Source organism: Mus musculus, chromosome 1 (genome assembly GCF_000001635.26).
Source record: "Mus musculus strain C57BL/6J chromosome 1, GRCm38.p6 C57BL/6J".
Classification (NCBI taxonomy): domain Eukaryota; kingdom Metazoa; phylum Chordata; class Mammalia; order Rodentia; family Muridae; genus Mus; species Mus musculus.
The window spans coordinates 105584026-105610881 of record NC_000067.6 but is presented as its reverse complement, the minus strand read 5'-3'; the positions used below and the strand labels follow the sequence as shown (position 1 = coordinate 105610881).

The window sequence follows — 26856 nt, the reverse complement described above, 5'->3', positions numbered from 1 at the left end:
GGGGAGTGCTCCTACCAGGAGCTACAACAAACATTCCATTGAACTGGAAGCTCAGACTTCCCCCTGGTTATTTTGGGCTTCTAATGCCCTTAAACCAACAGGCTAAAAAAGGAATAACAGTGTTAGGAGGGGTGATAGATCCAGATTACCATGGGGAAATTGGATTACCTCTTCACAATGGTGGTAAGCAAGATTATGTCTGGAGTGTAGGAGATCCCTTAGGGCGTCTCTTAGTACTACCATGTCCTGTGATTAAAGTCAATGGGAAACTACAACAGCCTAATCCAAGCAGGATGACAAAGGACGCAGACCCATCAGGAATGAAGGTATGGGTCAATCCTCCAGGAAAAGAGCCAAGACCTGCTGAGGTGCTGGCTGAAGGTGAAGGAAATACAGAATGGGTAGTAGAGGAAGGTAGTTATAAATACCAATTAAGGCCACGTAACCAGTTGCAGAAACGAGGATTATAAAGTAATATGAATGCCCATTGTAAATTTACTAATGCGTTTGCGATTGTACGAGGGATAGCTATATCATGTTAGGCATATTCACAACCTTGTTACTGTTTCATGTGAACATGAGATATTATTTGTGTCAAGTTGACAAGGGGTGGATTGTAGTGGCTATTCCTGGTTGTCAACTTGACTATATTTGGAATGAACTACAATCCAGATAAGGCTCACCAGTGACCCTTATCTGGAGGCTTGGAGATCCTTATCTGGATCTTGGTTTGAAGATCTTGAGCCATAGTGGCTATGGATTCCAGAAGATTGAATCTCCGAGTTTAAGGAACACACCTTTAATCTGGGATTAAAGGTGTGGTGGAACACACCTTTAATCTGAGCTACACCTTCTGCTGGAGACAATATAAGGACATTGGAAGAAGGGAGTCTAGCTCTTGCTCTTGCTCCTTCGCCTGCTTGCTGCGTGAGACTGAGTAACTGCTAGATCCTTGGACCTCCATTCACAGCTGCGACTGAACAATTTTTGGGAATTGGGCTGCCGACTGTAAGTCATCAATAAATTCCTTTACTATCTAGAGACTATCCGTAAGTTCTGTGACTCTAGAGAACCCTGACTAATACAAGGGCCATTTGACTTGAATGAAGCATGTGAAATCTTTTTTGGTCTGGATGTTCTGCCCAGTGCTAGAGTGCTTTGGCCTTTTCTTAAACAAAGGATTGACCACCTTTTTAGTCACCTGTTTCTTCACAACAGTAAGGGGTGGGACCATCTTCTTCCCCTTGGCCTTCTTTCCTTTGGGCATTTCGCTCAGCTGGAGGAGAGAGGTTAACTTCTTTTTCTATTGGAGTCTTTTTTTTTTTTTTTTTGCCATCTCTCTAGCCCCTCCACGTAGAAATTTTTTTCCATTTTTATTAGGTTTTTAGCTCATTTACATTTCCAATGCTATACCAAAAGTCCCCCATACCCACCCACCCCCACTCCCCTACCCACCCACTTGCCCTTTCTGGCCCTGGCGTTCCCCTGTACTGGGGCATATAAAGTTTGCGTGTCCAATGGGCCTCTCTTTCCAGTGATGGCCGACTAGGCCATCTTTTGATACATATGCAGCTAGAGTCAAGAGCTCTGGGGTACTGGTTAGTTCATAATGTTGTTCCACCTACAGGGTTGCAGATCCCTTTAGCTCCTTGGGTACTTTCTCTAGCTCCTCCATTGGGGGCCGTGCGACCCATCCAATAGCTGACTGTGATCATCCACTTCTGTGTTTGCTAGGCCTCGGCATAGTCTCACAAGAGACAGCTACATCTGGGTCCTTTCGATAAAATCTTGCTAGTGTATGCAATGATGTCAGCGTTTGGATGCTGATTATGGGGTGGATCCCTGGATATGGCAGTCTCTACATAGTTCATCCTTTCATCTCAGCTCCAAACTTTGTCTCTGTAACTCCTTCCATGGGTGTTTTGTTCCCAACTCTAAGGAGGGGCATAGTGTCCACACTTCAGTCTTCATTCTTCTTGAGTTTCATGTGTTTAGCAAATTGTATCTTACATCTTGGGTATCCTAGGTTTGGGGCTAGTATCCACTTATCAGTGAGTACATATTGTGTGAGTTCCTTTGTGAATGTGTTACCTCACTCAGGATGATGCCCTCCAGGTCCATCCATTTGGCTAGGAATTTCATAAATTCATTCTTTTTAATAGCTGAGTAGTACTCCATTGTGTAGATGTACCACATTTTCTGTATCCATTCCTCTGTTGAGGGGCATCTGGGTTCTTTCCAGCTTCTGGCTATTATAAATAAGGCTGCTATGAACATAGTGGAGCATGTGTCCTTCTTACCAGTTGGGGCATCTTCTGGATATATGCCCAGGAGAGGTATTGCTGGATCCTCTGGTGGTACTATGTCCAATTTTCTGAGGAACCGCCAGACTGATTTTCAGAGTGGTTGTACAAGCCTGCAATCCCACAATGGAGGAGTGTTCCTCTTTCTCCACATCCACGCTAGCATCTGCTGTCACCTGAATTTTTGATCTTAGCCATTCTGACTGGTGTGAGATGGAATCTCAGGGTTGTTTTGATTTGCATTTCCCTGATGATTAAGGATGTTGAACATTTTTTCAGGTGCTTCTCTGCCATTCCGTATTCCTCAGGTGAGAATTCTTTGTTCAGTTCTGAGCCCCATTTTTTTAATGGGGTTATTTGATTTTCTGAAGTCCACCTTCTTGAGTTCTTTATATATGTTGGATATTAGTCCGCTATCTGATTTAGGATAGGTAAAGATCCTTTCCCAATCTGTTGGTGGTCTTTTAAGAAAATCAGAAATGAAAAGGGAGACATAACAACAGATCCTGAAGAAATCCAAAACACCATCAGATCCTTCTACAAAAGGCTATACTCAACAAAACTGGAAAACCTGGATGAAATGGACAAATTTCTGGACAGATACCAGGTACCAAAGTTGAATCAGGATCAAGTTGACCATCTAAACAGTCCCATATCACCTAAAGAAATAGAAGCAGTTATTAATAGTCTCCCAGCCAAAAAAAGCCCAGGACCAGACGGGTTTAGTGCAGAGTTCTATCAGACCTTCAAAGAAGATCTAATTCCAGTTCTGCACAAACTATTTCACAAAATAGAAGTAGAAGGTACTCTACCCAACTCATTTTATGAAGCCACTATTACTCTGATACCTAAACCACAGAAAGACCCAACAAAGATAGAGAACTTCAGACCAATTTCTCTTATGAATATCGATGCAAAAATCCTCAATAAAATTCTCGCTAACCGAATCCAAGAACATATTAAAGCAATCATCCATCCTGACCAAGTAGGTTTTATTCCAGGGATGCAGGGATGGTTTAATATACGAAAATCTATCAATGTAATCCATTATATAAACAACCTCAAAGACAAAAACCACATGATCATCTCGTTAGATGCAGAAAAAGCATTTGACAAGATCCAACACCCATTCATGATAAAAGTTTTGGAAAGATCAGGAATTCAAGGCCCATACCTAAACATGATAAAAGCAATCTACAGCAAACCAGTAGCCAACATCAAAGTAAATGGAGAGAAGCTGGAAGCAATCCCACTAAAATCAGGGACTAGACAAGGCTGCCCACTTTCTCCCTACCTTTTCAACATAGTACTTGAAGTATTAGCCAGAGCAATTCGACAACAAAAGGAGATCAAGGGGATACAAATTGGAAAAGAGGAAGTCAAAATATCACTTTTTGCAGATGATATGATAGTATATATAAGTGACCCTAAAAATTCTACCAGAGAACTCCTAAACCTGATAAACAGCTTCGGTGAAGTAGCTGGATATAAAATAAACTCAAACAAGTCAATGGCCTTTCTCTATACAAAGAATAAACAGGCTGAGAAAGAAATTAGGGAAACAACACCCTTCTCAATAGTCACAAATAATATAAAATATCTTGGCGTGACTCTAACTAAGGAGGTGAAAGATCTGTATGATAAAAACTTCAAATCTCTGAAGAAAGAAATTAAAGAAGATCTCAGAAGATGGAAAGATCTCCCATGCTCATGGATTGGCAGGATAAACATTGTAAAAATGGCTATCTTGTCAAAAGCAATCTACAGATTCAATGCAATTCCCATCAAAATTCCAACTCAATTCTTCAACGAATTAGAAGGAGCAATTTGCAAATTCATCTGGAATAACAAAAAACCTAGGATAGCAAAAAGTCTTCTCAAGGATAAAAGAACCTCTGGTGGAATCACCATGCCTGACCTAAAGCTTTACTACCGAGCAATTGTGATAAAAACTGCATGGTACTGGTATAGAGACAGACAAGTAGACCAATGCAATAGAATTTAAGACTCAGAAATGAACCCACACACCTATGGTCACTTGATCTTCGACAAGGGAGCTAAAACCATCCAGTGGAAGAAAGAAAGCATTTTCAACAATTGGTGCTGGCACAACTGGTTGTTATCATGTAGAAGAATGCGAATCGATCCATACTTATCTCCTTGTACTAAGGTCAAATCTAAGTGGATCAAGGAACTTCACATAAAACCAGAGACACTGAAACTTATAGAGAAGAAAGTGGGAAAAAGCCTTGAAGATATGGGCACATGGGAAAAATTCCTGAACAGAACACAATGGCTTGTGCTGTAAGATCGAGAATTGACAAATGGGACCTAATGAAACTCCAAAGTTTCTGGAGTCTTTTTTATAGTCATCAAAACAGTATGTAACAGGTTAGGAGGTAACTCAAATAGAGGAGTTCTTGCCCAGTCTGCATGAGTACTGAGCTCACTTTCTAGTATGAATATCAGGAGATAAAGGAAAAACCATGCAGTCCTTTCTGTCTTTTGTTGCTGCTTCTTCCAATCCTTTCTCCTCCTCCTCTTCTTCTTCCTCCTTCTCTCCTATTCTTACTTCCTTTATCCCTTCTTCCTTCTTTCCCTCTCCTTCCCCTTCTCCATGTCCTTCATTCTGTCTTCCTGTTATCTCCCTTTTCCCCTTCTCCTCCTTTCTCTTTTTTTCTCTTTTTATAGCAAATTTCACTATACAGTCAAGGCTAATATGAAACATCTGATTCTGTTTTAGCTTTGTAACTGCTGGCATTACAGAGTATGCAGATAACCCATCTGTCTCATTCTTTCTAAAGGTCTGGGAGCTAATCAATTCTGTAAATATTCTAGAGATACGTCATTAAGTTGTATTAAACCTAAAACTTTGGGTATTCTAGAAAAGATACAAATATAATAAACTTGATAAGTATGTATCATTGTCTAAACTTTCTCTCTTTTCTTTTCTTTTCTTTTTCTTTTTCTTTTTCTTTTCCTTTTTCTTTTTTTCTTTTATTGGTTTTTCGAGACAGGGTTTCTCTGTGTAGCCCTGGCTGTCCTGGAACTCACTCTGTAGACCAGGCTGGCTTCTAACTCAGAAATTCACCTGCCTCTGCCTCACAAGTGCTAGGATTAAAGGCATCGGCCACCATGCCTGGCATTGTCTAAACTTTTAAATACCAACGTCCAAGCTGCCTTTTAAAATGAGAAATTGAGTGTCTGAATGAACATTCTTATACTAAGTGTTTTAGTTACCTTTGCTCTCACTGTGGCAAAATACCTGACAGAAATAATTTAGGGAAGGAAAGATTTGCTTCATGGTATGAGAGGCTTCACTCCACGTGATGGAGGAGGTATGGTGGCACATAACAGAATAGTTCATATCGTGGCAGGCCAGGGAGCAAAGAAAAGAGGGACACTACTACTCAGCTGGCTTTCCTCCCCTCCCCAACCCCTTTTTAAGTCCTGCTCAGGCCCCTAGACTATATAATGGTACTAGTACTGCGCACATTCAAGGGTGAGACTTTTTCACTCTGTCCCTATCTTCCCAACTGTATTCTCCCTCTCTCTCTCCTTTTCTATCTCTCCTTTTGTCAAATGGCCTCACAGATACATGCAAGTCTCCTAGATGATTCCAAAAGCACCCAGGTTAATAATGAAGATAAACCTTTATGCTAATGATGTCAGGTTACTCTAAAAAGTCAAGATGGCTGATCAAGGTCTTCCTCTTCCTCCTCATTAACCTCTGAGAACACATTTGTGCTCCTGAAACCTTCTCTTCCCTGTATCACATTGTGTGCTGCTTTAGTCTTTGCTTAAGGAAAGTTGATTTTCACTCCTTTAATTGATCTTGTAAGTATTCTGAATCCCCTCCACATCTTATCACTACTTTGTACTGTCAATCTAGAGGCAAGGAAATGCTAAGTAGATATATTTCTTAGCAAGAAAGTGATAAAAATGTGTTACCGGAATTCAAGAGTACTGAATACCAAAGACCTATTTGCTGAAATAAAAATAATACATTAAGGAGGCTAAGTAGACATTTCATTTGCATGCATAGTCTAGGAATTTTGAATTGAAAAATTTCTAGACATCCATTAGACAAATAGAATTCCTTCCAAACAGTTGTGACCATCCAAGCCCAGTGGCACAGGCCTGTAATCACAGATACATGGGGGGCTGAGGCAGGAGGATGGAAAGTTAAAGGCCTGCCAGACTTACAGAGTACATTCAAGGACAGCAACTCAGTGAGACCTAGTTTCCAAATGCAAAACAAAAAGAGGTAGGGATGCCTGAGGCCCTGAGTTCATTTCAAAGCCCTGGAAGGGAAAAACAAGAAGAATAAATTCATGTTATACTCCAGGGTAACAAGCATCCAATTATGTTGTACCCTTTGTTGTTCAGAATAGAGTAAAATGTTTGGAAATCTTGCCAGAATGAGGCTTGAAATTGCCCCCCTTTGAGCTCTATGGCTACCTGGACAAATTTTGAGTAGGTGTTGGTACAGTGAGCTTTGGTTCTATGTAATTTACTGTTAGAAAAAAAAATTAAGACCATAGTACTTGGGCTAGGTGTGGTGATGCACACCTTTCAGAACTCAGGAGGCAGATGGATCTCTTGAGTTTCAAGTCAGTTAGAGCCCCACAGAAATACTCTTGTCTCATAAAACCAAAAATAAATAAATAAACACTGGAATGAGATGAATGAATGAATGAATGAATGAATGCCGTGATTGCACTGGCACTGGTGGCTGTTGTTATCTCCTTTTTCTTTCTTCTTGGAAGTACACCTGGCCTTCAACTTTAGACATCTCTAAGCATTGTGCTGAGTTAGCCTCCACATGTAGTGAATCAGGGAGAGTGTCTCACCATCTCTTTTCTTGCACAAGCATTCCTTCCTCTATCTCACATGCTTGAACATTGATAAAATTGTAAAAATAATTTTAATATGTGAAAAGAAATGGATACAGCTCATAGCTATATTTCTTATAAAAATTAGTACCTTAAAACAACATCTTCATCCAGAACTGAGACAAGTGACCCCATTCTGTAAGCAACAAAACCAGATCAAATACAATTATTCAAGTTAAAAAAGAAGAAAGAGAACAACACAGTACTGCCAGTTACACTTCTAGAAATCAATTTTGACTTATAACTCTGACTGGTACGGTCCTGTATGGAACGTCACATATAAGAACTCAAAAGGATACACTCATTTTTACCAGCTCCTTACCGCACTGTTATATTAACATTCTATGTTTCATTGCCACATGTTGGTGTTTTTCACTGTTATATAGGATGTGTGAACCTGCAATTTATTTATGTATTTCACTACTGATAAACATTTGTATTATGTCTAGTTTTTGTCAGTTACATATTGTATGCTTTTTTATTTTTTGGGTTTTTTACTGTGGGTTTTTTTTTTTAAGACATCATTTTCTGTGTAAGCTCAGTATGGCATGGAACTTGCCATGTATCACAGTCTAACCTCAAACCCAGGACTCTTTCTGCCTGCCAAATTCTAGGATTGCCAGTATATTCCACTAGGTTTAGTTTTTACTTATGATGTAAGTATACATAAGTGCACATGGGGTAAATGTTTGGATCATTGTGTGTGTAGTATTTATTTTATACTCTCAATTTTCCAAAATGATTGTGCCAATATATATTCTTTGGGGGAAGCAAAAGTTTGCCTCTATTTTTTAAGGTTCTATTATTCTTGGGACTGAATTTTACAAAGAGTAGTAAATTATAAAACTCAGCCAGGATAGCTAATTTGCTGGAGAAGTATCTAGAGGAATAAAGACTCATGTAATGAGATGTTCTTGCATATCTTTTCCTGTCCTGAACCTGCCATTCTTAGTCAGAATGATGCTTTTTCTGGGTGTGATGGTACATCCCAGAACTGGGGAGCAGGGGAAGGAATGTTACTTTGCCTCTAGAATAGGGAGATAATAGCAGCAGCAGTAAACACACTTACTGGTAACTATAAAGCAAAGGCAGGTGACATTGCTTCTTTATGTCTCTGGCATACACTGGAAGATACTCACTTTGAGGGAAGATCTTCCGCTTTAGTGAATACTCTCTAGAAACACTCAGAAGTGTATGTTAGGACAGTGATTCCCAACCTTACTAATGCTACAAGCTTTACTACAGTTCCTCATGCTGTGGTGACCCCTAACTATAAATTTAGTTCTGGGCTACTTCATAACTATCATTTTGCTAATGTTATGAATCATAATGCAAATATCTGACATGTAGAATATCTGATATGAGACTTCCAATGGGGTGATTACCCACAAGTTGAGAACTGCTGTCTTAGGTGATTCCAAATCTTGTCATGCTAACCCTGGCATTGATATTCCACAAACGTTTGATATGTCTAAACATCTGTTGCTATTCCCTAGATTTTCTTTCCTTACCTGAGTGTCCCTAATGTACTGTAATAAACATAAATGCTTCTTCAAAATGTTTTTCTCATTTTTCTTCATTCCTATCTTTTTACTTAATTTGTAAATCTGTAGTACTTTTAGAATGACAATATGACTATATCATTCTATTTTTTTTCCTAAGTGTAGGCCTATAGCATTTTGATAGTTTTATAAACAAAACAAACAAACTCTGTAGTTCATTCTTGACTGAAACCTGCTGTAAAGCCTAAGCTGGCCCGAAATCTGAGATCCTTTTGCCTTTGCCCCTGAGAGCTATAGGCATGTGCTACTAGAACAGGCTCTGCGTGATAGTATTTTATCCGTTAAGATTTATTGATTCATTCTGGTGCTTAGCACTTTCCTAAGTATTATTGTGAAAATTAATGGAAGTATAAGATACTATCTTAGCCCACATGAAGTTAAAATGTAATTGAATGGGAATAAACTATTAACCCACAGTAAAGTGCTAATGGTGTGAGGAAAGATTTGGAATGGGTCATAAAGATTTGATTTGAAAAGCATAAAGATCTTTATGGACAGGAACTCAGATGTGAATGCAAAATAGATGACAAATGAAAAGGTATGTGTGTGTGTGTGTGCGTGTGTGTGTGCGCGTGTGTGTGTGTGTACACGTGCACTTGTGAGTATGTATGTATGTACATATGTATGTATGTATGTATGTCTGGGATCATGAGGAATTAAGAGTAATAGAAGTAGTCTGTGGAGCATAGAACTGATGAAGTAGATTAAAGAAGCTGTAATAATTACAAGAAAGTTAGAGGATGCAGTCAGTATTCATGACTAGAATACGTCAGAGCAAGGAAGAGGAGGCCAGCTATTATAAGACCCTTAAAAAAAAAAAAAGAAAAAAAGTTGGCAGTTTAGATACAACCCTCAACAAAAATGCTTGTGCCCTTGACTCAGTAATTCAATTTCTAAAGCTTCCAGAAAAACATCCCAAATATTTAGTGATAGAAAAAGGGACCAAACTAACATTTTGAAGTAACTTTTTCACTTTCTTTGCATTTCTCCCTCTTGACACCTTTTCTTTACAAATCTAAGTAAATTCTCTGGAGGGTGAGAGGATGGTGGGTTCTTCTGTAGTCAGAAACATGATAGCCCTTAATTGTGTTCTCCTCAGTTGAAAGAGCTGGGAGATCTTAAAATCAGGACAGGCTGTTTTTCCTTTTAAGTTTATTTGTAGTGTGTAGAATTGCAGTACAGGCAGTTATGAGCCACGGGACATGGATGCTGGGCACTGAACATTGGTCCTCTGAAGAGCACTGAATCACCTCTCCAGCCTCTCAACACAGATTTTTGTTTTGTTTTTATTGGCTATTTTCTTTATTTGTATTTCAAATGTTATCCCCTTTCCTAGTTTCCCTTCTGAAAATCCCCTATCCACTCCTCCTTTCCCCTGCTTACCAACTCACCCACTCCTGCTTCCTGGCCCTGGAATTCTCATATACTGGGGCATAGAACCTTCACAGGACCAAGGACCTCTCCTCCCATTGATGACCGACTAGGCCATCCTCTGCTACATATTCAGCTAGAGCCATGAGTCCCACCATGTGTTTTCCTTGATTGGTGGTTTAGTCCCTGGGAGCTCTGGGGATACTGGTTAGTTCATATTGTTGTTTCTCCTGTGGGGCTGCAAATCCCTCAGCTCCTTGGGTACGTTTTCTAGCTCCTTCATTGGGGACCCTGTGCTTTGTCCAATGGATGGCTATGAGCATCCAATTCTGTATTTGTCAGGCACTGGCTGAGCCTCTCACGAGACAGCTCTATCAGGCTCCTGTCAGCAAGCTCTTATTGGCATCCACAATACTATCTGGTTTTGGTGGTTGTTTATGGGATGGATCCCCAGGTGTGGCAGTCTCTGGATGGTCATTCCTTCAGTCTCTGCTCCGAACTTTTAACAAGATTCTTAAGCAGGGTTTCTTATAGAATGCAAGAATGTTTCTAGGTAGTCTTCTCTGGTTCATAAATTTTTCTTTCTTTTTTATTTCTTTTTAAAAAAATCATACAGGATTATGTTCATTTTCTAGAGAAGAGTCTCAAATAAATGAATTTCAGACCATCCCACCTCAGGTTACACAGAAGATTTACTTAAGTCTCATCAGAGGTGGGGAACCACCAGTCAGAAAGAAGACAAGTGGCGTGATGTTTGAGCGATGCAGTTGTCATGGTTTTATCATATATCACTTCCCGTAGTAACTTTGTGTGCATTGTTAGATGTTGATGAGACTCACTTTAGGAATGCAAGCTTAGTTAAGCAGTATATATTCAAATTTGCATTGAAACATACTTATTCATATCATAAAGGCGATTGTTCTGATATTTCCTTTTTCCTATAATGTTAGTAATGCCTTAGGGTTTATATAGTTTTGATTTTTCTATAATTTTTAGTATTTTCTGAACACGTCGTACAAAAATGATGAATAAGTTCAAGTATCTCATGAGCTCCCAGCATTAGTTAAACTCTCCCAGAGCACTTCTATAATGTGGATTCCTAGACCCTGTTTGGGTGAGGCATAAGTGCACCGATGTGCCAGCACTGTCTTTTTGTCTAGGACACACAGGAAGGCTTAGTGATGGAAGTTAGTGGTCTACTGATTATCTTGATTTTTATCCACAGTTTCTTTTCATGGCCATAAATCTCTTTAGAATGATGGCTTATATAGAGTTCTTAAGTGCAGTTGGTGTTTGAAGCTTTGTGTCATGGATGGGGTATATAGTGAGATACTTGATTATCATGTCCAAGGCCTTGTGTTTGATTCCTAGTACTACTAAAAAAATAAATTAAAAAGAAAAAGAGATCTGGGGTAAAGAAAATGAAGTTTAACCATAATCTCTTCTTAGAGGCAATCAAATATCCAGCCACAGTAAAGTTTAACCTAGTGTTTCCGTTCTTTTTCATTTTTATTTGGTTTTGTTTTCTGTTTGTTCCATTTTTTTTTCCTGTCTTTATTTAGTAAGAAATACAAGAAACCAAATTAGGAAACGTTAAACCGATTATTTCCTTTTCTTTTCTAGGTTGCTTTCTGATTCTCAACAACTGGACATTTTAAGAAAAGCAAGATCTTACATAAAACAAGAAAAATTTGATGAAGTAGTAAGTACATAGGCAGTTGGGGTCAGGGCGCGGGGTGCTCTGCCCAGGAAGCAAATCAGGCAGGCTGTTGGGCTCCTTGAGGAGGGACATTAGCCTCAGACATACTCCTCTTTACTTCAGGCGGGTACAGTTTTCTAGCTCAGAAAGTAACTGTATTACCTTTTTTTTTTCTTTTCTGTTTTTTTTTTTTTATGACTAAACAAATACTGAGTCCCCATCATCCTCTTGTAAGGGTGTAATGTGCCACATTTACCACTTATGTCACCACATTCATACTAAAGCTTCAACTCTAAGCACCTCTACTCCACTGGGTTTCTGTCCTACATTGAATTGCATTGCATAGTTTTGTGTTTACAGCGGATTGAGCAGAGGGTCCTGTGCATGCTAATTAAGCACTCTATTAGTAAGCTGCATCCCCAGCCCTATTTTATTTATTTAATTTATCAATTTGTTTACTAATTGTTTTTGGAAGAGAATTGTTCAGTTAGCCAGGATAGTGTCAGATTTGCACAGCCTCTAAAGCAGTTGGGATTACATACATGTGTCACCATGCCTCACTAAAAATTCTACATCTATTTTAAAAGATTACCTTACTAATTACCAGTCTGTACATTTATAATTTTTTAATTATGCTTTTAAGTTTTAGACATTTTCCCTGGTAGTATTTGAACCCAGAGCATCTCATATGCTAGGCTAGCGCTGTACCACTGAACTACATTCCCAGTTCACTAACCTATTCTTCTCCTCTAACATATTATTATTTTGCTGATATTTTATTGTAGACTTACATAATCTGACATGAAAGTGAAATACAGTAGATATGCTCACATGCTTACATATGTATATACATATGGGCATTTCCATTATTTAAGATTTATGCTGGAACACCTTCATTTCCAGTATGTGTCATCTGAGGACCATTTCGACATGAGTTACTTTAAAATACTACACAGAGCATATATCGTTTTCATTAAAATGCCCTATCTTCACAAATTAAAAATCCTTTCTTACTTTGAGACTTGTTGATGTTTTGCAAGTAGATCCTCACAGTTGCAGTCTGTTCCTAAGCCTTTCATATACAGCTTCTCACTCCACTCTGCTGCTATGGTCTGCTGTATGGAATACCAGGTCCTTGGCTAGAGAAGCTTGGCTTTTGCTGTTTCACTGTACACGTTCTGTGTATGCTTTGTCCCTATAGGTGTCCCTCTGTGAGGAGCTGATTGACCTCGCCCTGAGAGGATTGTCCTATTATCATACTTATGACAGACTGTTTCTGGGCATCAATGTTGCAGTTGGTTTTGTGGGATGGATGTCTTATACTTCTTTGTTAATCATCAAGTCGCATTCTAATATCCCAAAAGGCACTAGGAAGGAAGGTAAGGTAAGTTCAGATTTAACAAAGATTCAGATGATACTGTCTGAGTTACCAGGACTCCAGTCTGAATCAATCACGTATAGTGAGTTCATAGAATATGTAAGTTGTAAGATTAAGTGAACTGATGTGTTTTGACTTTGCTTTTCCTGTATTTTCTGGTGTGTCTGGTTTTTTTCAGTGGCTAAGAGGGTACATTGATAACAGTGGCTCTGTAACTTAAGAGAAGCATAAAGAAATGCATATGAATAATTTAAGTTCTTCTGTAGCCTTAATGATACTGTTTTGATTTTTAAATAACTGCTCAATGTAAGTTTTGCACATACTTCTAGAATAGGTTATTAGGAAGATACTCCAGGCCTGGAGAGGCAGCTCAGAGGCTGGGAGTGCTTGCTGCTCTGGCTGAGGATCTGAGCCTAGAACCTGTATCAGGCTCAGAGTTGCCTGAGGCTCAGTTGCCTGTGCCTCGAGGTCCAGGGAATCTGATGTCCTCTAGCCTTCCCAGGCATCTCATTATACATGACACATACATTTATGCAGGAACATACACATATACACATGCAAATTAATAAAAATAATAAATATATATATTTTAAAAAGCGTCTTCAAACCGCTGTGGTGGTGCACACTAATCATTATGGCAGTCAGGAGGCAGAAGCAGGTGGATTTCCAAGTTCAAGGCCTCCCTTGTCTACAGAACAAGTTCCTGGACAACCAGGGCTACAACCAGAGAAACCCTATTTCAAAATAACAAGAAAGCAAAACAAACCACTTCAAAACAGTATATTTATTTTTATCTCATAGTAAGAACTGAACAAACAATATATTCATTGTTTAAATATTCTTTTATAGTAATATTTATACTTCTCTGATTTTTCTCTTTTATCTTTCTGACATAAAATTCAAGAATGTTTTCTTTACCTTAAGATTGATTTAATTATTCTAATGTATTTGAAGTTGGCTGTAAGGGGAATTTTTTTTTTACACATTAGGGAAATACACAGAAATGACTGTTTTGGTCATGGATGTATGTAGGTGTTCTACTGAGCCTTTAATATGTATATGTATAATATACATATGTATACAATATACATATATAATATGTATAGTTTTTTTACCTTTATTTAAGAATGGAGGAATACTGCGCTTTCAATGAAAGGAAAAGGCTAGACTTCAAAACCAGTGCTAATGCTGTGACCCTTTAATAAAGCTGGTCATGTCATGGTGACTACAGCCATAAAATTATTCTTGTAGCTACTTGTTATAAAATTAGTTATAAAATTTTTATAACTAATTTTGCTACTATTATGAATCATAATATAAATATATGTATTTTATAAATAAAATAATATAAATATATATACAATATGACCCTGTGAAAGGATCATTTGACCCTTCTAAGGCATTGTGACCACAGGGGGAATCACTGCTCTAAACAGAGAATATAACATTACATACATGGTTTTATTGCATTAAAACACTTTCTATCTTAAAGTATATTGTTGTCATTTACCAGGCAGAATATCCTACCTCTATTTCCTTTGCTTCATTCTCTCTAATGATTATTACTGTGTAAAAAATCTTCTAAAAAGTATTTTGCTAGTGTATTTTAAATGATAATAGTCTATAAACATTTCTAGTGGTAACTTTTATTATTTTATATTTTATATGTCTATAATGTAGAGAAGAACATTATTGCTTAATTTCAGTTTTTTACAGTTCTTTCTATGCATCTTAAATAATTTTTCCAAGAAATTGTAATTATTTCAAGTTGGCTGTAATGGGAACTATTTCCTACATGTTAGGGAAATACACAGAAATGACTGTTTTGGTAATGGAGAGATGTATCTAAGAATTGCACTGAGTTCTTGTCTTTGTGATTTCAACTTCTGTGTATAAAAGATGAGACAAGCTGAAGGAAATTAACTAACTTGGTAACAGCCTCCCAGCCAAGGTGAGGGGCGGGGCGGAGACTGAGATCTGAGCTGTTATGCCAAACATTGTTTTTTCCTTTTGCTGTTCAGAATATTGAAAAAAGATATATTTCTGTAACGTGTCAAGACTACATAGTTGATAGTTGTTTCATTTATTAATTTGACAGTACAAGTCAGTATTTAATTGAGTGTACAAGTACAATGCTAGGTATTCTACAGAGAAATAGGAGATTCAGATCTTACCATGAAAAAATCGTGGTATTAAATAAAGTTGGTAAGAAACAAACACCCTCCATGATTTTGGTTACTATATATCATACTATTAGTGCTTAAGATGTGAGGACTATCATGTTTTAAATAAAAGATTATCTATCATATTGATAACAGTAAAAAAGGAAGTCCTGGTGTGAGTTTATTTTATTTTATTTATTTATTTATTTATTTATTTATATTAGATGTTTTCTTCATTTACGTTTCAAATGCTATCCCAAAAGTCCCCTAAATCCTCCCCCTGCCCTGCTCCCCAACCCACCCACTCCTGCTTTCTGGCCCTGGCATCCCCTGTACTGGGGCATATAATCTTCAAAAGACCAAGGGCCTCTCATCCCATTGATGACCGACTAGGCCATCCTCTGCTACATATGCAGCTAGAGACACAATCATCTATTGGGTGGAACACAGGGTCCCCAATGGAGGAGCTAGAGAAAGTACCCAAGAAGCTAAAGGGGTCTGCAGCCTTATAGGAGGAACATCAATATGAACTAACCAGTATCCCTCCCCCAGAGTTTGGTTTATTTTTAAGGACTTATTTTTAATTGTGTGTTTGTATGTATATAGGAGGGTGCATGTGACTGTGGATGCCTGTGGAAATCAGAGGAATTAGATCTCCTACAGCTAGAATTACAGAGTTTTATAAAGGGTCTAGAATGGGTGCTGGTATCTGAACTTGGGTCCTTTGCACACGCTATATACACTGTTAACCACTGAGTCATTTCTCCAGCTTTTTGCTGGAAGTTGAGACTATAGTGCTGGGCAGGGGGAATTAAAACAGATTAAATGGTACAAGCAAAAGTAGAGCTGGGAAGCTATACTTTTGTGATGGGTGGTAAGTTATCTTTACTGATCTCCGTTATTTCCTTTTTTTGAGGATTTTTATTGTTTTATTAAAAATATTTAAATTGAGATAGATATAAATTAGAGGGTAAACTTTTTAAAATTAGAGAGCTATACACTTATGACTTACAAAATAAAATGACCAAACATTAGTAAAGACATTTGTTTATAGTATGGGCACAAAAAGATGAAGTCAGTACTTCATGATCAAGTTTTATGCATCCACACCCTCTTACTTTTTTTATTAGGTATTTTCCTCATTTACATTTCCAATGCTATCCCAAAAGTCCCCCATACCCACCCCCCTACTCCCCTACCCACCCACTCCCCCTTTTTGGCCCTGGCGTTCCCCTGTACTGGGGCATATAAAGTTTGCAAGTCCAATGGGCCTCTCTTTCCAGTGATGGCCGACTAGGCCATCTTTTGTTACATATGCAGCTAGAGTCAAGAGCTGAGTCATTTCTCCAGCTTTTTGCTGGAAGTTGAGACTACAGTGCTGGGCAGGGGGAATTAAAACAGATTAAATGGTACAAGCAAAAGTAGAGCTGGGAAGCTATACTTTTGTGATGGGTGGTAAGTGTGATGGCATCTTTTGATACATATGCAGCTAGAGTCAAGAGCTCCGGGGTACTGGTTGGTTCATAATGTTGTTCCACCTATAGGGTTGCAGATCTCTTTAGCTCCTTGGATATTTTCTCTAGCTCCTCCATTGGCGGCCCTGTGATCCATCCAATAGCTGATTGTGAGCATCCACTTCTGTGTTTTTCCAAGTATACCCTTTCTCGGATGCTTTTTTGAATGTTGTTCAGTTAGGTTTAACCTTACTTCAAGTTTGTTAGTTATGACTTTCATAATATGGAAGAAAGATTGAAGCTTAGATAATTCTATTGCCGGAGCCAGCTAGTCAGTCAACGTAGGAACCACTTCTGGGGGAGTGAGGATGGTTATAGGAAAGGCAGAAAGAAGATGCAAGAGATAATGATGGGAGGGCTGCTGGTGAATAATACCATGCCAGGGAGCAAATGTATCTTCTCAGTGTCTTTTAAAGGCAAGCAACATAAACCATGACCAATTATAGGAAGATAAACAATGGCCACAAACATTTGTTTGACTAAGGCTGTTTCCTTCAGGATAGGCCAGTCTCTCTCTCTCTAATATATATATTGTAATATATTATAATATATATAATATAATGTATATATGTGCATGTATATATATATATATATATATATATATATATATTCATATTCATTTGTCAGGGTATAATTCATGTCTTAATTAGAAACAAAGACAGATGTCAGCAGACTCGTTCATGATTAATTACAAGCAAGAAGTCACTCAAAGTTAACTCCAGAAGGGCTACCCACATTCTACCGTATTGTATCAACTCTAGAATATGGAGGTGTTTTTTAGACACTCATATCTTTCATTTCTTATTATTTTATTCTTCTCAAAATAGTGTAAATGAGTTCTCATCTCTTACAATCAATTGCAGACATAGCCCCTTTCAACTTTAGAGCTCTTATCTGTGCCCACTTATTTAAATGTGGCCTTCTATTCTCCATCATTTTTTTATGGGACCACTACTATCTTCTTGTTCTGTTGACTGAGAGATTCTATAATTGCTGAGATTAATGCAAAGAATAATAAAAAATAAAAATAGTAGCTATCATTTATTGAGCAGCAATAACATTCTAGTTACTTTATTAAGCCCTGTGTAATCTGATTTTTATTACCAACACTGATAAATATGTATAATTTTTATTGTACCCATATTATAGATAGACAAAACTTTGCCTAAGGAAAGCTTTGTATTTTGGACTGCTCTCTTCCACATTATTTGTTAATCAAGAAAATGTTGCATAGAAATGTTCAAAAGTGAATCTGATGGAAGCTGTTCTGTAGTTAAAGTTTCCTCTTCCGTGTGTGTAAAGTTAACAACTAAGATCACCCATTACCATATTGTAGCCAGTTGAACTTGAACTTCAAGTTCTTATTTACAGTGCTATGCTTCAGCCTCTTTTTACAGCCATTTTCTATCATATGTTTGATTCTGACATAATAATATTTTATGTCAGTAGAAAAAAACCTTTAAAAAGGGATGGGAAATGTATATATTTCCTAATTTTGTGTATTTTCAGGAAGAAGTTCTTAGTTCCTCCTCATTTAACCTTGGCTAACAGGTTGAGGAAACAGAAAATGTAGAGTGGAGACAAAAGAGTGCCCCTCTCCCACTGTCTAGTTCCTTTCTTCTCTAACATCTTGTACTTTGTACCACTTTGTAACCTCTGCTTCAGACCCCAGAACTCTATGTCTTAGTATTATAACATCCCCTAAAGTGCACCCTTTTCCCAGTTGTGGGACTGTGTGGCCTAGAGCATCAAGAAGCGCTGGTAGTTTGTGAAGTTGGCACTAATGACTAATGTTCCTAGACATGGCTGAAGGAACCAGCTGTATTTAGGCAATAGGAGAGGTGAGTGAGCAGTATGGCAAGTTGGAGCGTTGAATAGGCAGAAACTTTTCCAAGTAAAGAATACTTTATTGTATGGTAAACAGGCCCTTGTGAGCTAGACCAGAAGACAATCAAGATTTATTTTAAAATTGTTTCTAAGAAGAACTATATTCAGAGTTCTGAATGCGTTATTTACAAACTAATTTTAGGACCCTTGCCAGTCTGCAGCTGAGATTTGCCTAATGATAACTATTTTAGGATAACCAGTTTCTTTCCTGATATGCTAGGACAATGACATAATTTTGAAAGAAGTTTGATTAATCATCTAGTTGCAGAAACAGAAAAAAAGATATTTTTCTTAAAAACTATAAGTCAGCATGAGTTTGAATGCATTCGAATGTTCTGTTTCATTTCAGAAGCCACACTGTCTCCTGCTTTATAGCTTCATAGCTACTGGTGTCTTAGTAGCATGCTTCCTGATGATCCAAGCCTGTCCCTGGACTTACTATGTGTACTGCTTGCTGCCAGTGCCTATATGGTATGCAGTTCTAAGAGAGTAAGTAGCATGTCTTTCTGCCTTGTTTCTACTTCACTGGCAGTTAATCCTATATGTAAAATGCACTGGATTTTATAGCCTAATTCCTAAAAGATGGCTGTAATACTCTTAGATGTCCCAACACTGTCATTTCATTTACAACTGCATAATGCTGCATATTAAACATACCTTTTGTGTTACCTTTTTTACTTCACATGTACTTCTTTGAGGAAACAGTGACCTGGTTTGTTTCTTTGAGTGTTTTTCAAACAAAAATATAGAATAAAATAACATAATAAATATTACTGTGCTGTGTTATGAGTATCTTACATCCTGTATTTGTTTTGTCATCTTGTATTTTAGTTTCTTCATGTTTTACAAGATTTATGTGTTTCTTTCCATAGGCTTTACTTCTTCCTTAGCCATGAAATAATGGGAACTTTGTAATTATATCGCATCTATTACTGTGTACTGACCGGGGCCTCTACTGTTCAATGCGCTGTGCTCTGTCTTTGTGTCCTTTCTCAGCATAGCCTAAAAGTGGCTTCTTACTGTTACCCTCAGCCTGGTACGGAAGACACTCAGTCAGATTTCAAGCTGACTGGGAGGCAGAGGCAAGGGGATCTGCATTTCCAGGTCTCCACTCTATAGGGCAGGGCTGCCTAAAATAACAAAACAAAGCACTGACTAGCAAGTGTGCCCTGACACTACCTATTTTTATTCTAGTATTTGTTGATTGTAGCTTTGACTACTGCCTTCTAAAAATATGGCTTAAAATATCAAGATACTAAAATATAAGAAATAAAATATGGAAATGCTTCAAATACTTTAAATATGAAGAAATAAGACAGTGAGCAAAGAACATACAATGGTTTCACTGTCTGAAAGGAGGAAGGTTGTTGGTTTGCTTAGTTAGCTCACTTGTGTTTTTCTAACATCATTTCTCCACTTTCAGAATTCTCTTAAGTTTCCTAGCCAGTCTATTCTACTGTAGAACCCCTTCCAAATGATTAAATAATATCATTAAGATAGTATGTGTATTTTAAATTTAGGGAAGATGGGATTTTGCAAATAGGTTTTTTGTACCCTTTTGATAGATTGTATGGAAAATAAAACATTAAAAGTGAGTTTTTAAGCTGACCAGATGGCTCTACAGGTCAACAGTCAAGGGCACTTGGGTCTCACATAGTAAAAGGAATGAACAGATTCCTAAAGATTGCTCTCCAGCCTCCACTGTGGGTATACATTGTAAAATGCACTCCTACACATATTCACATAATAAATAATTATTAAATATTTTAACCCATTTTTTTTTCTAAAATAAAAATCCTCCAAACTGACTTCATTTAATCTTTTGTGCCTCTTTTGCTTATTCACAGTTGAAACAAAAGAAATACTCTCCTTGTGGTACTAACTTTTTTTTCTTTGATGGCTACTTAACAGTGTGATATAATTTTATTCTATAGCCATTGTTTTCAGTCAGAAAAAGGTCATAAACCAAATGACACTGGCCTTTTACAATTACCTACTTAATGCTCTACAAATGCTAAAGATTTTTTTTCTTGATGATGAAATGCAGAATGTAGTCAAGTATGTAATACATTTTTGGTGGTTATAAATTCTCAATTACAATTAGTGTACAATTAATGGCATCTTAAATTGGGTTTGGAAAAGGTTATTTGGCTCAGTTAAAAAGTGCAATTAGACTGAGAGTAGTGGTGCATGTCTGTAATCCCATCTCCTCAGGGGCTAAGGCACAAAAACTGGCATTTCGAGGCCAGCCTGAATGACGACATAAAGTTTAAATGAAAAGGCTGGGATTTTGGCTTAGTGTCAGACTGGATGTCTGGCATGTATAGAGCCTTAGGTTCAGTCCTCAGTACTGCAAATAAATAAAAGTCAATAAGTTCAGTTAAGACTTTCTCTATGAAAGCTTTTGGTATAGCTCAGAGGTAAATATAAGGATATCATTCCAATGAGTTTTAGTATTTTTTCAGGTCCATTTTATTTTATTTTTGACTTATTCATGTATCTTTGTTTAAACTAGGGTCATACAAAAATAATTTTTGTTATTTATATTTATAAAACTAAGCAATGCTTATCATCATTTTTCCTAAAAGTACAGATTTCCACAAATAAAAGTAAACAAAGCCATTAAAACACATTGCTACAACTTATCTTAAATTTTAAGTAATTTATGAATAGAAATATCTGGGATTTGGGGCTCTCTGCAGTTTTAATTTTGTATTATATTACTAATATTAATATGCTATTACAAATTATAAGTAATCATTTTGTAAATTGTCTCCTTAAACAGACATGAAGTTATTCAAGACCTGGTTGAATCACTATTGACTTTTCCTCGGAGCCATTTTGTTGCCTACTTGCTTGTCTTTACCTTGGGTATTGAAGTACTGGTAAGTGCCTGACCAGGTGTTGCAGTTTTATGTTTTTGGCATTAAGTGACCTTACTCTTCATTTTCTTTGCAATCTATTACCAGGTGCTCAGTTTCTTCTACCGCTACATGTTGACAGCGGGACTGATTGTGTTTGCAGGCTGGCCGTTTCTCACTCAGCTGTGGACCCGAGCAAAGGTAGAAGTTGGCAAGTAATTACTTTGTGTTGATATGTATTTGGCTCAAAGAATTGTTTATTTTTAAACAAAGGAGTGGAGTGCACACTCAAATAAAGGGCCTGGTCTTTTGAAAGGAAGGGCTGACATCAACTTTCTGTCTCTGATTTATACGTGTGTTCCTGTCAGAATGAGTCAGAGACATAGAAAGCCTATAAAGGCAGAGCTGGCTTGTGTGCAGTACTTGTGGAGCTTCTGCCTAGAGAGGGAGAAGTCTTAGAGCAGCAGCGTGGCCCAGGAGTCCACGCTCCAAGCTCCAGTCTGAGGAGTAGCCTCCTTGTACCCAGTGAACACAGCTTTTTCCTGGGAAAGTAGCAGTATAGAGACCCAGTAGTATTCTAAAAGCAACAAGAAGTTGGGAGGGAATTTGACAAGGCACATATATACAAATTTCAAACAATAAACCTACCCAAAACAATAGTAAATATGATTCAAGGTGTCCTTATTTATGATGATTGATCTTAGCTGTGAGCTTGATGTGAGCTAAGAATCACAGACAAACAAACAAGGCTCTGGGAAAATCTGTGAGGGTTTTTCTGAATTAAGTTAATCAAGGTGAAAAGTCCCACCTTAACTATTGGGACTTTTTTTTTTAAGGAGGCAGCAGAGTTGAGTAGCAACATTCATTCTGCTTCCTGACTGGTTGCAGTATGGTGGTCAACTGCCTCAAGCTCCTGCTGGCTGTGATGACCTACTCCCCTGCCTGCTACCTACACTCCCCACCTCTGCCATGGTGGACAGGACTGTGGAACTATAAGAAAAAGCAAACCCTCCATCTATCATACATTTTGTCATTACAAAAGTAACTAATACAATGTTAGGATCCAAATAAACTCAGCATAGTTTTTCTTTCAGTTTCAGCCATGTACTGTGTGAGATGCTAGAAACAGCTTTCTATACCATATTTGTCTAAATAAATATTTTTTTTCTTGATTGTAGATCACCTTCCTGAGTTGGGCTTTCTTCTCTTTGCTTCTGGCAGTGTTCCCACTGATGCCTGTCGTGGGTAGAAAGCCAAACCTTTCTCTAGTGTACGTACAATATTGTTTGCCATTTCAATAGAATTTATTCTGACACTGTGACATTAAAAATCAATTCTGTCTCTGTCTCTCTATCTGTCTCTGTCTCTCTCTCTGTGTGTGTGTGTGTGTGTGTGTGTGTGTGTGTGTGCCATATGTATGTGGATATCCATGAAGGCCATAAGAGGACGTGAGATCCCTTATATGGGGGCCACTTGAAATGGGTTCTGGAAACTGGACTAGGATTGTTTGGCTGCTGACCCATATCTCCAGCCCCAACACTATGACACTATACTAAACTTGGTTCTGAGCTTAACATTACGTGAATAAACTTGAAATATTAATGTTGAATTACTAGTTATGATCTTAGCCTAACACCAGAGAGGCCTGGTCCCCCTGGAGATGCTACCAGACCTTCACAGGCAGTAAAATTGCACGAAACATTAACTTAAAACTCACTCCTACTCCTGGTTTAGATTTTCTTTATTTTGAATATTATAGAATCTGTAAAAATTTAGTTACTTTGTGAAAGTGTTCTGTGTTCAGATGTTAGTTTTGAGTGTGCCCATAACCAAATGCCACTGAAAAATGAAAGTCTGTCTTAATTGAATTAAATTTTTTCCATGAGAAAAAAGATCTCTCTTTATTTTGAAAGTGTGCTTTTCTGTTTTGTTTTGTTTTGTTTTGTTTTGTTTGCAGAACTAGGAATCAACTCCAGGACCTTGCACTTGTTAGGCAGTATTTTTATGTTTAACCATTCAAATTGTATTAAATTTTTTTTCTTTATTCTTTAATATATTCCCAGTGTTAATGGCACATTTCCCCTCAGTCTGACCTAGACAAGAGTTTAAAATAATTAGTTTCCTTTGCTTTTAAGTTATGATACATAATCTACTGACACTTCCCCCATCCACCATGAGTGTCTGAGTGTGTGTGCATGTGTGTGTGTCCATCCTTGTGTGTCTGTCTGTGTGTGCTTGACTAAATTATCTGTGTTTCATCTTGCTGTTGTTCTTTTACCTCTTTTTTCTTTTTTGTTTTTTGAATCAGAGTTTGTATACACAGTCTAGGCTGGCCTTAAACACACTGTCCTGCCTCAGCCTTCTGAGTACTGGGATTTGTAGGCATATATACCAGTCCACACCTTAAAATCATGTAGCTGCCTTTGCTGTTTACTTCTTAGTGCTCTGGGCATTTCTCAAAGGGATTTTGCCTAACCTTTAATAGATGAGGGTGTATTTTTTTTTAACTGTAAGAATAACTGAATATTCTTGTTTGTTAATTTAAGTAATTCTTTACTTTTCTTTGCTTGTTGGTTTTTCTGGCTTCTTACAACAGCAACACAAAAACTAGATCAGGAATTGTCATAGGATCACAGTAAATAATCAGAGCCCAATAATTGTATTTAATTATAAGATCACACGGTCTAAGCTATATTTCAACATTAAAGTATTACTAAGTCAAAATTTTGGAATTTTCATGAGGTAAACATAGCATGTGAGAAACAAAATTCAAATACTTTTATTTGTTTTGTTTGCTTGTTTATTGTTTGATTGATGTAGGTTGCCCTGTGAATTCTTCTGCTGTCTTTGTAAAGCCCTTTCCTACCTTTTATCAGTCTTGCTCATGCAGTTCTGATATAGTTTGGGATAAGATATTATAAAAGGAGAATATATTACATAAATGATCTCTATAAAAATTGCCACTTGTATTTTCTATTAAAGACTGACTCAAAAAGCAAATAAGCCTGCTAAAATGTAAAAAATCAAATTTGTGTTTTTGAAAATTATGGTCTTTCTAGCTAAACTTGATTTAAATTGCTATTAATGTTAAATGCATGTTGGTTTCCTGTGGTAATTTGCAGTTTGTCTTATTCTTAGTTCATAGAGAATGTTCTATGTCCATTTGATCTCTCAGAGCAGTTTCATTCTCTAGATTACAGAAACAGATGTGTGAAGCAAGAATAAAATAGGAAGCAGAGAAGATAGGTGGATAGTTTTACTGTTGGATTTCTGTGAGCCCAGTGTACTAAAGCAAAACAGTTGCCAATGAGTTAAAAGGAAAGAAACAGAGGCAAAAGTTGTCATCCTACATAGCTAGTCTCATGAGTTTTATTACAATACATTTTAAAGTGTTGATGTTTTTTCTTATGACCTCAGAGATTATTTGAGGAATAAAAAAATGACCATCAGCCATGTTCTTGGCGTAGACCTAATCATGGATTTGTACTTTCTTGCTTCTCTAACACTCATTTTTCCTTATTTCCTTTAATTTGAGTTCTAGATTGTATCTTGAACATACATTCAGTTATATTACTCAGATTTTTATGAAGAGCTAAAATTATTTACCTATGGCTTTAGTGGCAATCTTCCTGACAGTCTAATGCGTTCAGCCACTTTACCATAGTATACAAAATGCCATAGACAATGATGTGCTCCCCAACACTGTTGAGACCACTGCCCTGCCTTCCAGCCAGGCCAGCTGAGGAGACACTAGGGTCTGGGATGGGAAGGAACTGCTTGGCCTGAGGAGTGCTTTGTCCTTTGTATGAAACCGTTTTCTTAGTGAGAATCTCTGTGGCAGATGCTTTGTTTAGCTACTTTTTATATTCTCTGTTTAAGAGCCATAGTAGTTGATGGATGAAAAAGAATAAATTAAACAAATAGGTAATAAGGTAAATATACTGAAAGAAATTATGGAATGTGGTTACAACTAGCACTGCCATGTGCTTGCCCTGCTATTTCCCATCATTCCTCTGCCAGCTTTACTACTTGATGATGATTAAACAAAATGCACGAGAGGTCTCCATTTGAGTAAAGTGCCTCATGTTTTTATATGCTGACTTTAGTGTGCTTCTTTGGAAAAGTTTGAATGTGAATAATGTTTTGAAACAGAATGGGTGCTGGATTCCTGGTTCTTCTGCTGTCGCTGGCTGTTGTAACAACTCTCGGAAAAAGAAACATTAAATTGGTAAAGGGCGAGCTGTTGGTACTTCTGTTACAGGTCAGTTGAAATTTTTCTATAATATATCATACTAGCCATAGAATAAAATGTATCTTAGTGTTATACTCTGTTACATTCCTGTATTCCTGTCACTCAAGACTGTCACCAGAGAAGTAAGTTTTCTTTTTAAGGTAGTACACAGAAGTATGTTTAAAATAGCAAAGGGTCAGCAAGAGTAATGAGTGATGTCAAGAAATCCGCAGTGAAGGTGACCTTAGGATTTTAGAACAAATAAGAGCAGAAAGTGTATCCTCTACACTGAGATCTTGTAGTCCTCAGATACACCAAGCTGCTTTGACATGGCAGCTTCTAGGAGGGTTGACACAAGAGCAGCAAGTGATAGATGGCCTGGGAGATAGGCTTGCATTGGTTGCTGACTGTGGTATTTTAAAGTTAGTTAGTGCCCAGCTATTGTGTTAACAGGATGTACAGTTTCCAGTAATTGAACTCCAGTTTTTTTTCTTAATGTCAGTGTAGCAAATAGTTAACAGGGTTGTGAAAGTTACAGATTATATAGTAACCATACTTTATAAAATGATATCTTTTTATGTATAAGAATAGAAAGCACTTTCATTTTCTTTTTTTAATTTAATTTTATTTGTAATTCATTTTTTACACTCCATATTCCATTCCCCACCCCTCCCCATCCACCCTCCGATTGCTCCACATCCTACACCTCCTCCCCACCACACCCAGTCTCCATGTGGATGCCCCCACCCCACCCCACCTGACCTCCCTAGGGCCTCCAGTCTCTTGAGGGTGAGGTGCATCATCTCTGAATGAACACAGACCTGGAAGTCCTCTACTATATGTGTGTTGGGGGCCTCATATCAGCTGGTGTGTGCTGTTTGTTTGGTGGTCCAGTGTTTGAAAGATCTTGGGGGTCCAGATTGATTAATACTGCTGGTCCTCCTCCATAATTGCCCTTCTCAGCTTCTTTCAGCCACTCCTAATCCAACAACA

General features: G+C 37.6%; 1 protein-coding gene across 8 annotated transcripts in view; it reads left to right on the top strand.

The window, feature by feature from the left end:
- Positions 1 to 26856, top strand: part of Pign (phosphatidylinositol glycan anchor biosynthesis, class N) — a 145321-nt gene that overhangs the window by 52860 nt on the left and 65605 nt on the right. For 6 of the 8 annotated variants that reach the window (XR_387175.3, XR_387174.4, NM_013784.3 and 3 more), the window contains 7 exons: positions 11755 to 11833; positions 13032 to 13214; positions 19121 to 19260; positions 21557 to 21656; positions 21741 to 21833; positions 22811 to 22902; positions 25785 to 25893. Coding sequence is in view for 4 of the 8 variants with exons in the window: in NM_013784.3 (NP_038812.2) it covers positions 11755 to 11833; positions 13032 to 13214; positions 19121 to 19260; positions 21557 to 21656; positions 21741 to 21833; positions 22811 to 22902; positions 25785 to 25893 (796 nt within the window). In the remaining 4 variants the exon portion in view is untranslated. The remainder of the gene's footprint in view (positions 1 to 11754; positions 11834 to 13031; positions 13215 to 19120; positions 19261 to 21556; positions 21657 to 21740; positions 21834 to 22810; positions 22903 to 25784; positions 25894 to 26856) is intronic. The other 2 variants (XR_003955701.1, XR_003955700.1) reach the window with 1 other exon arrangement.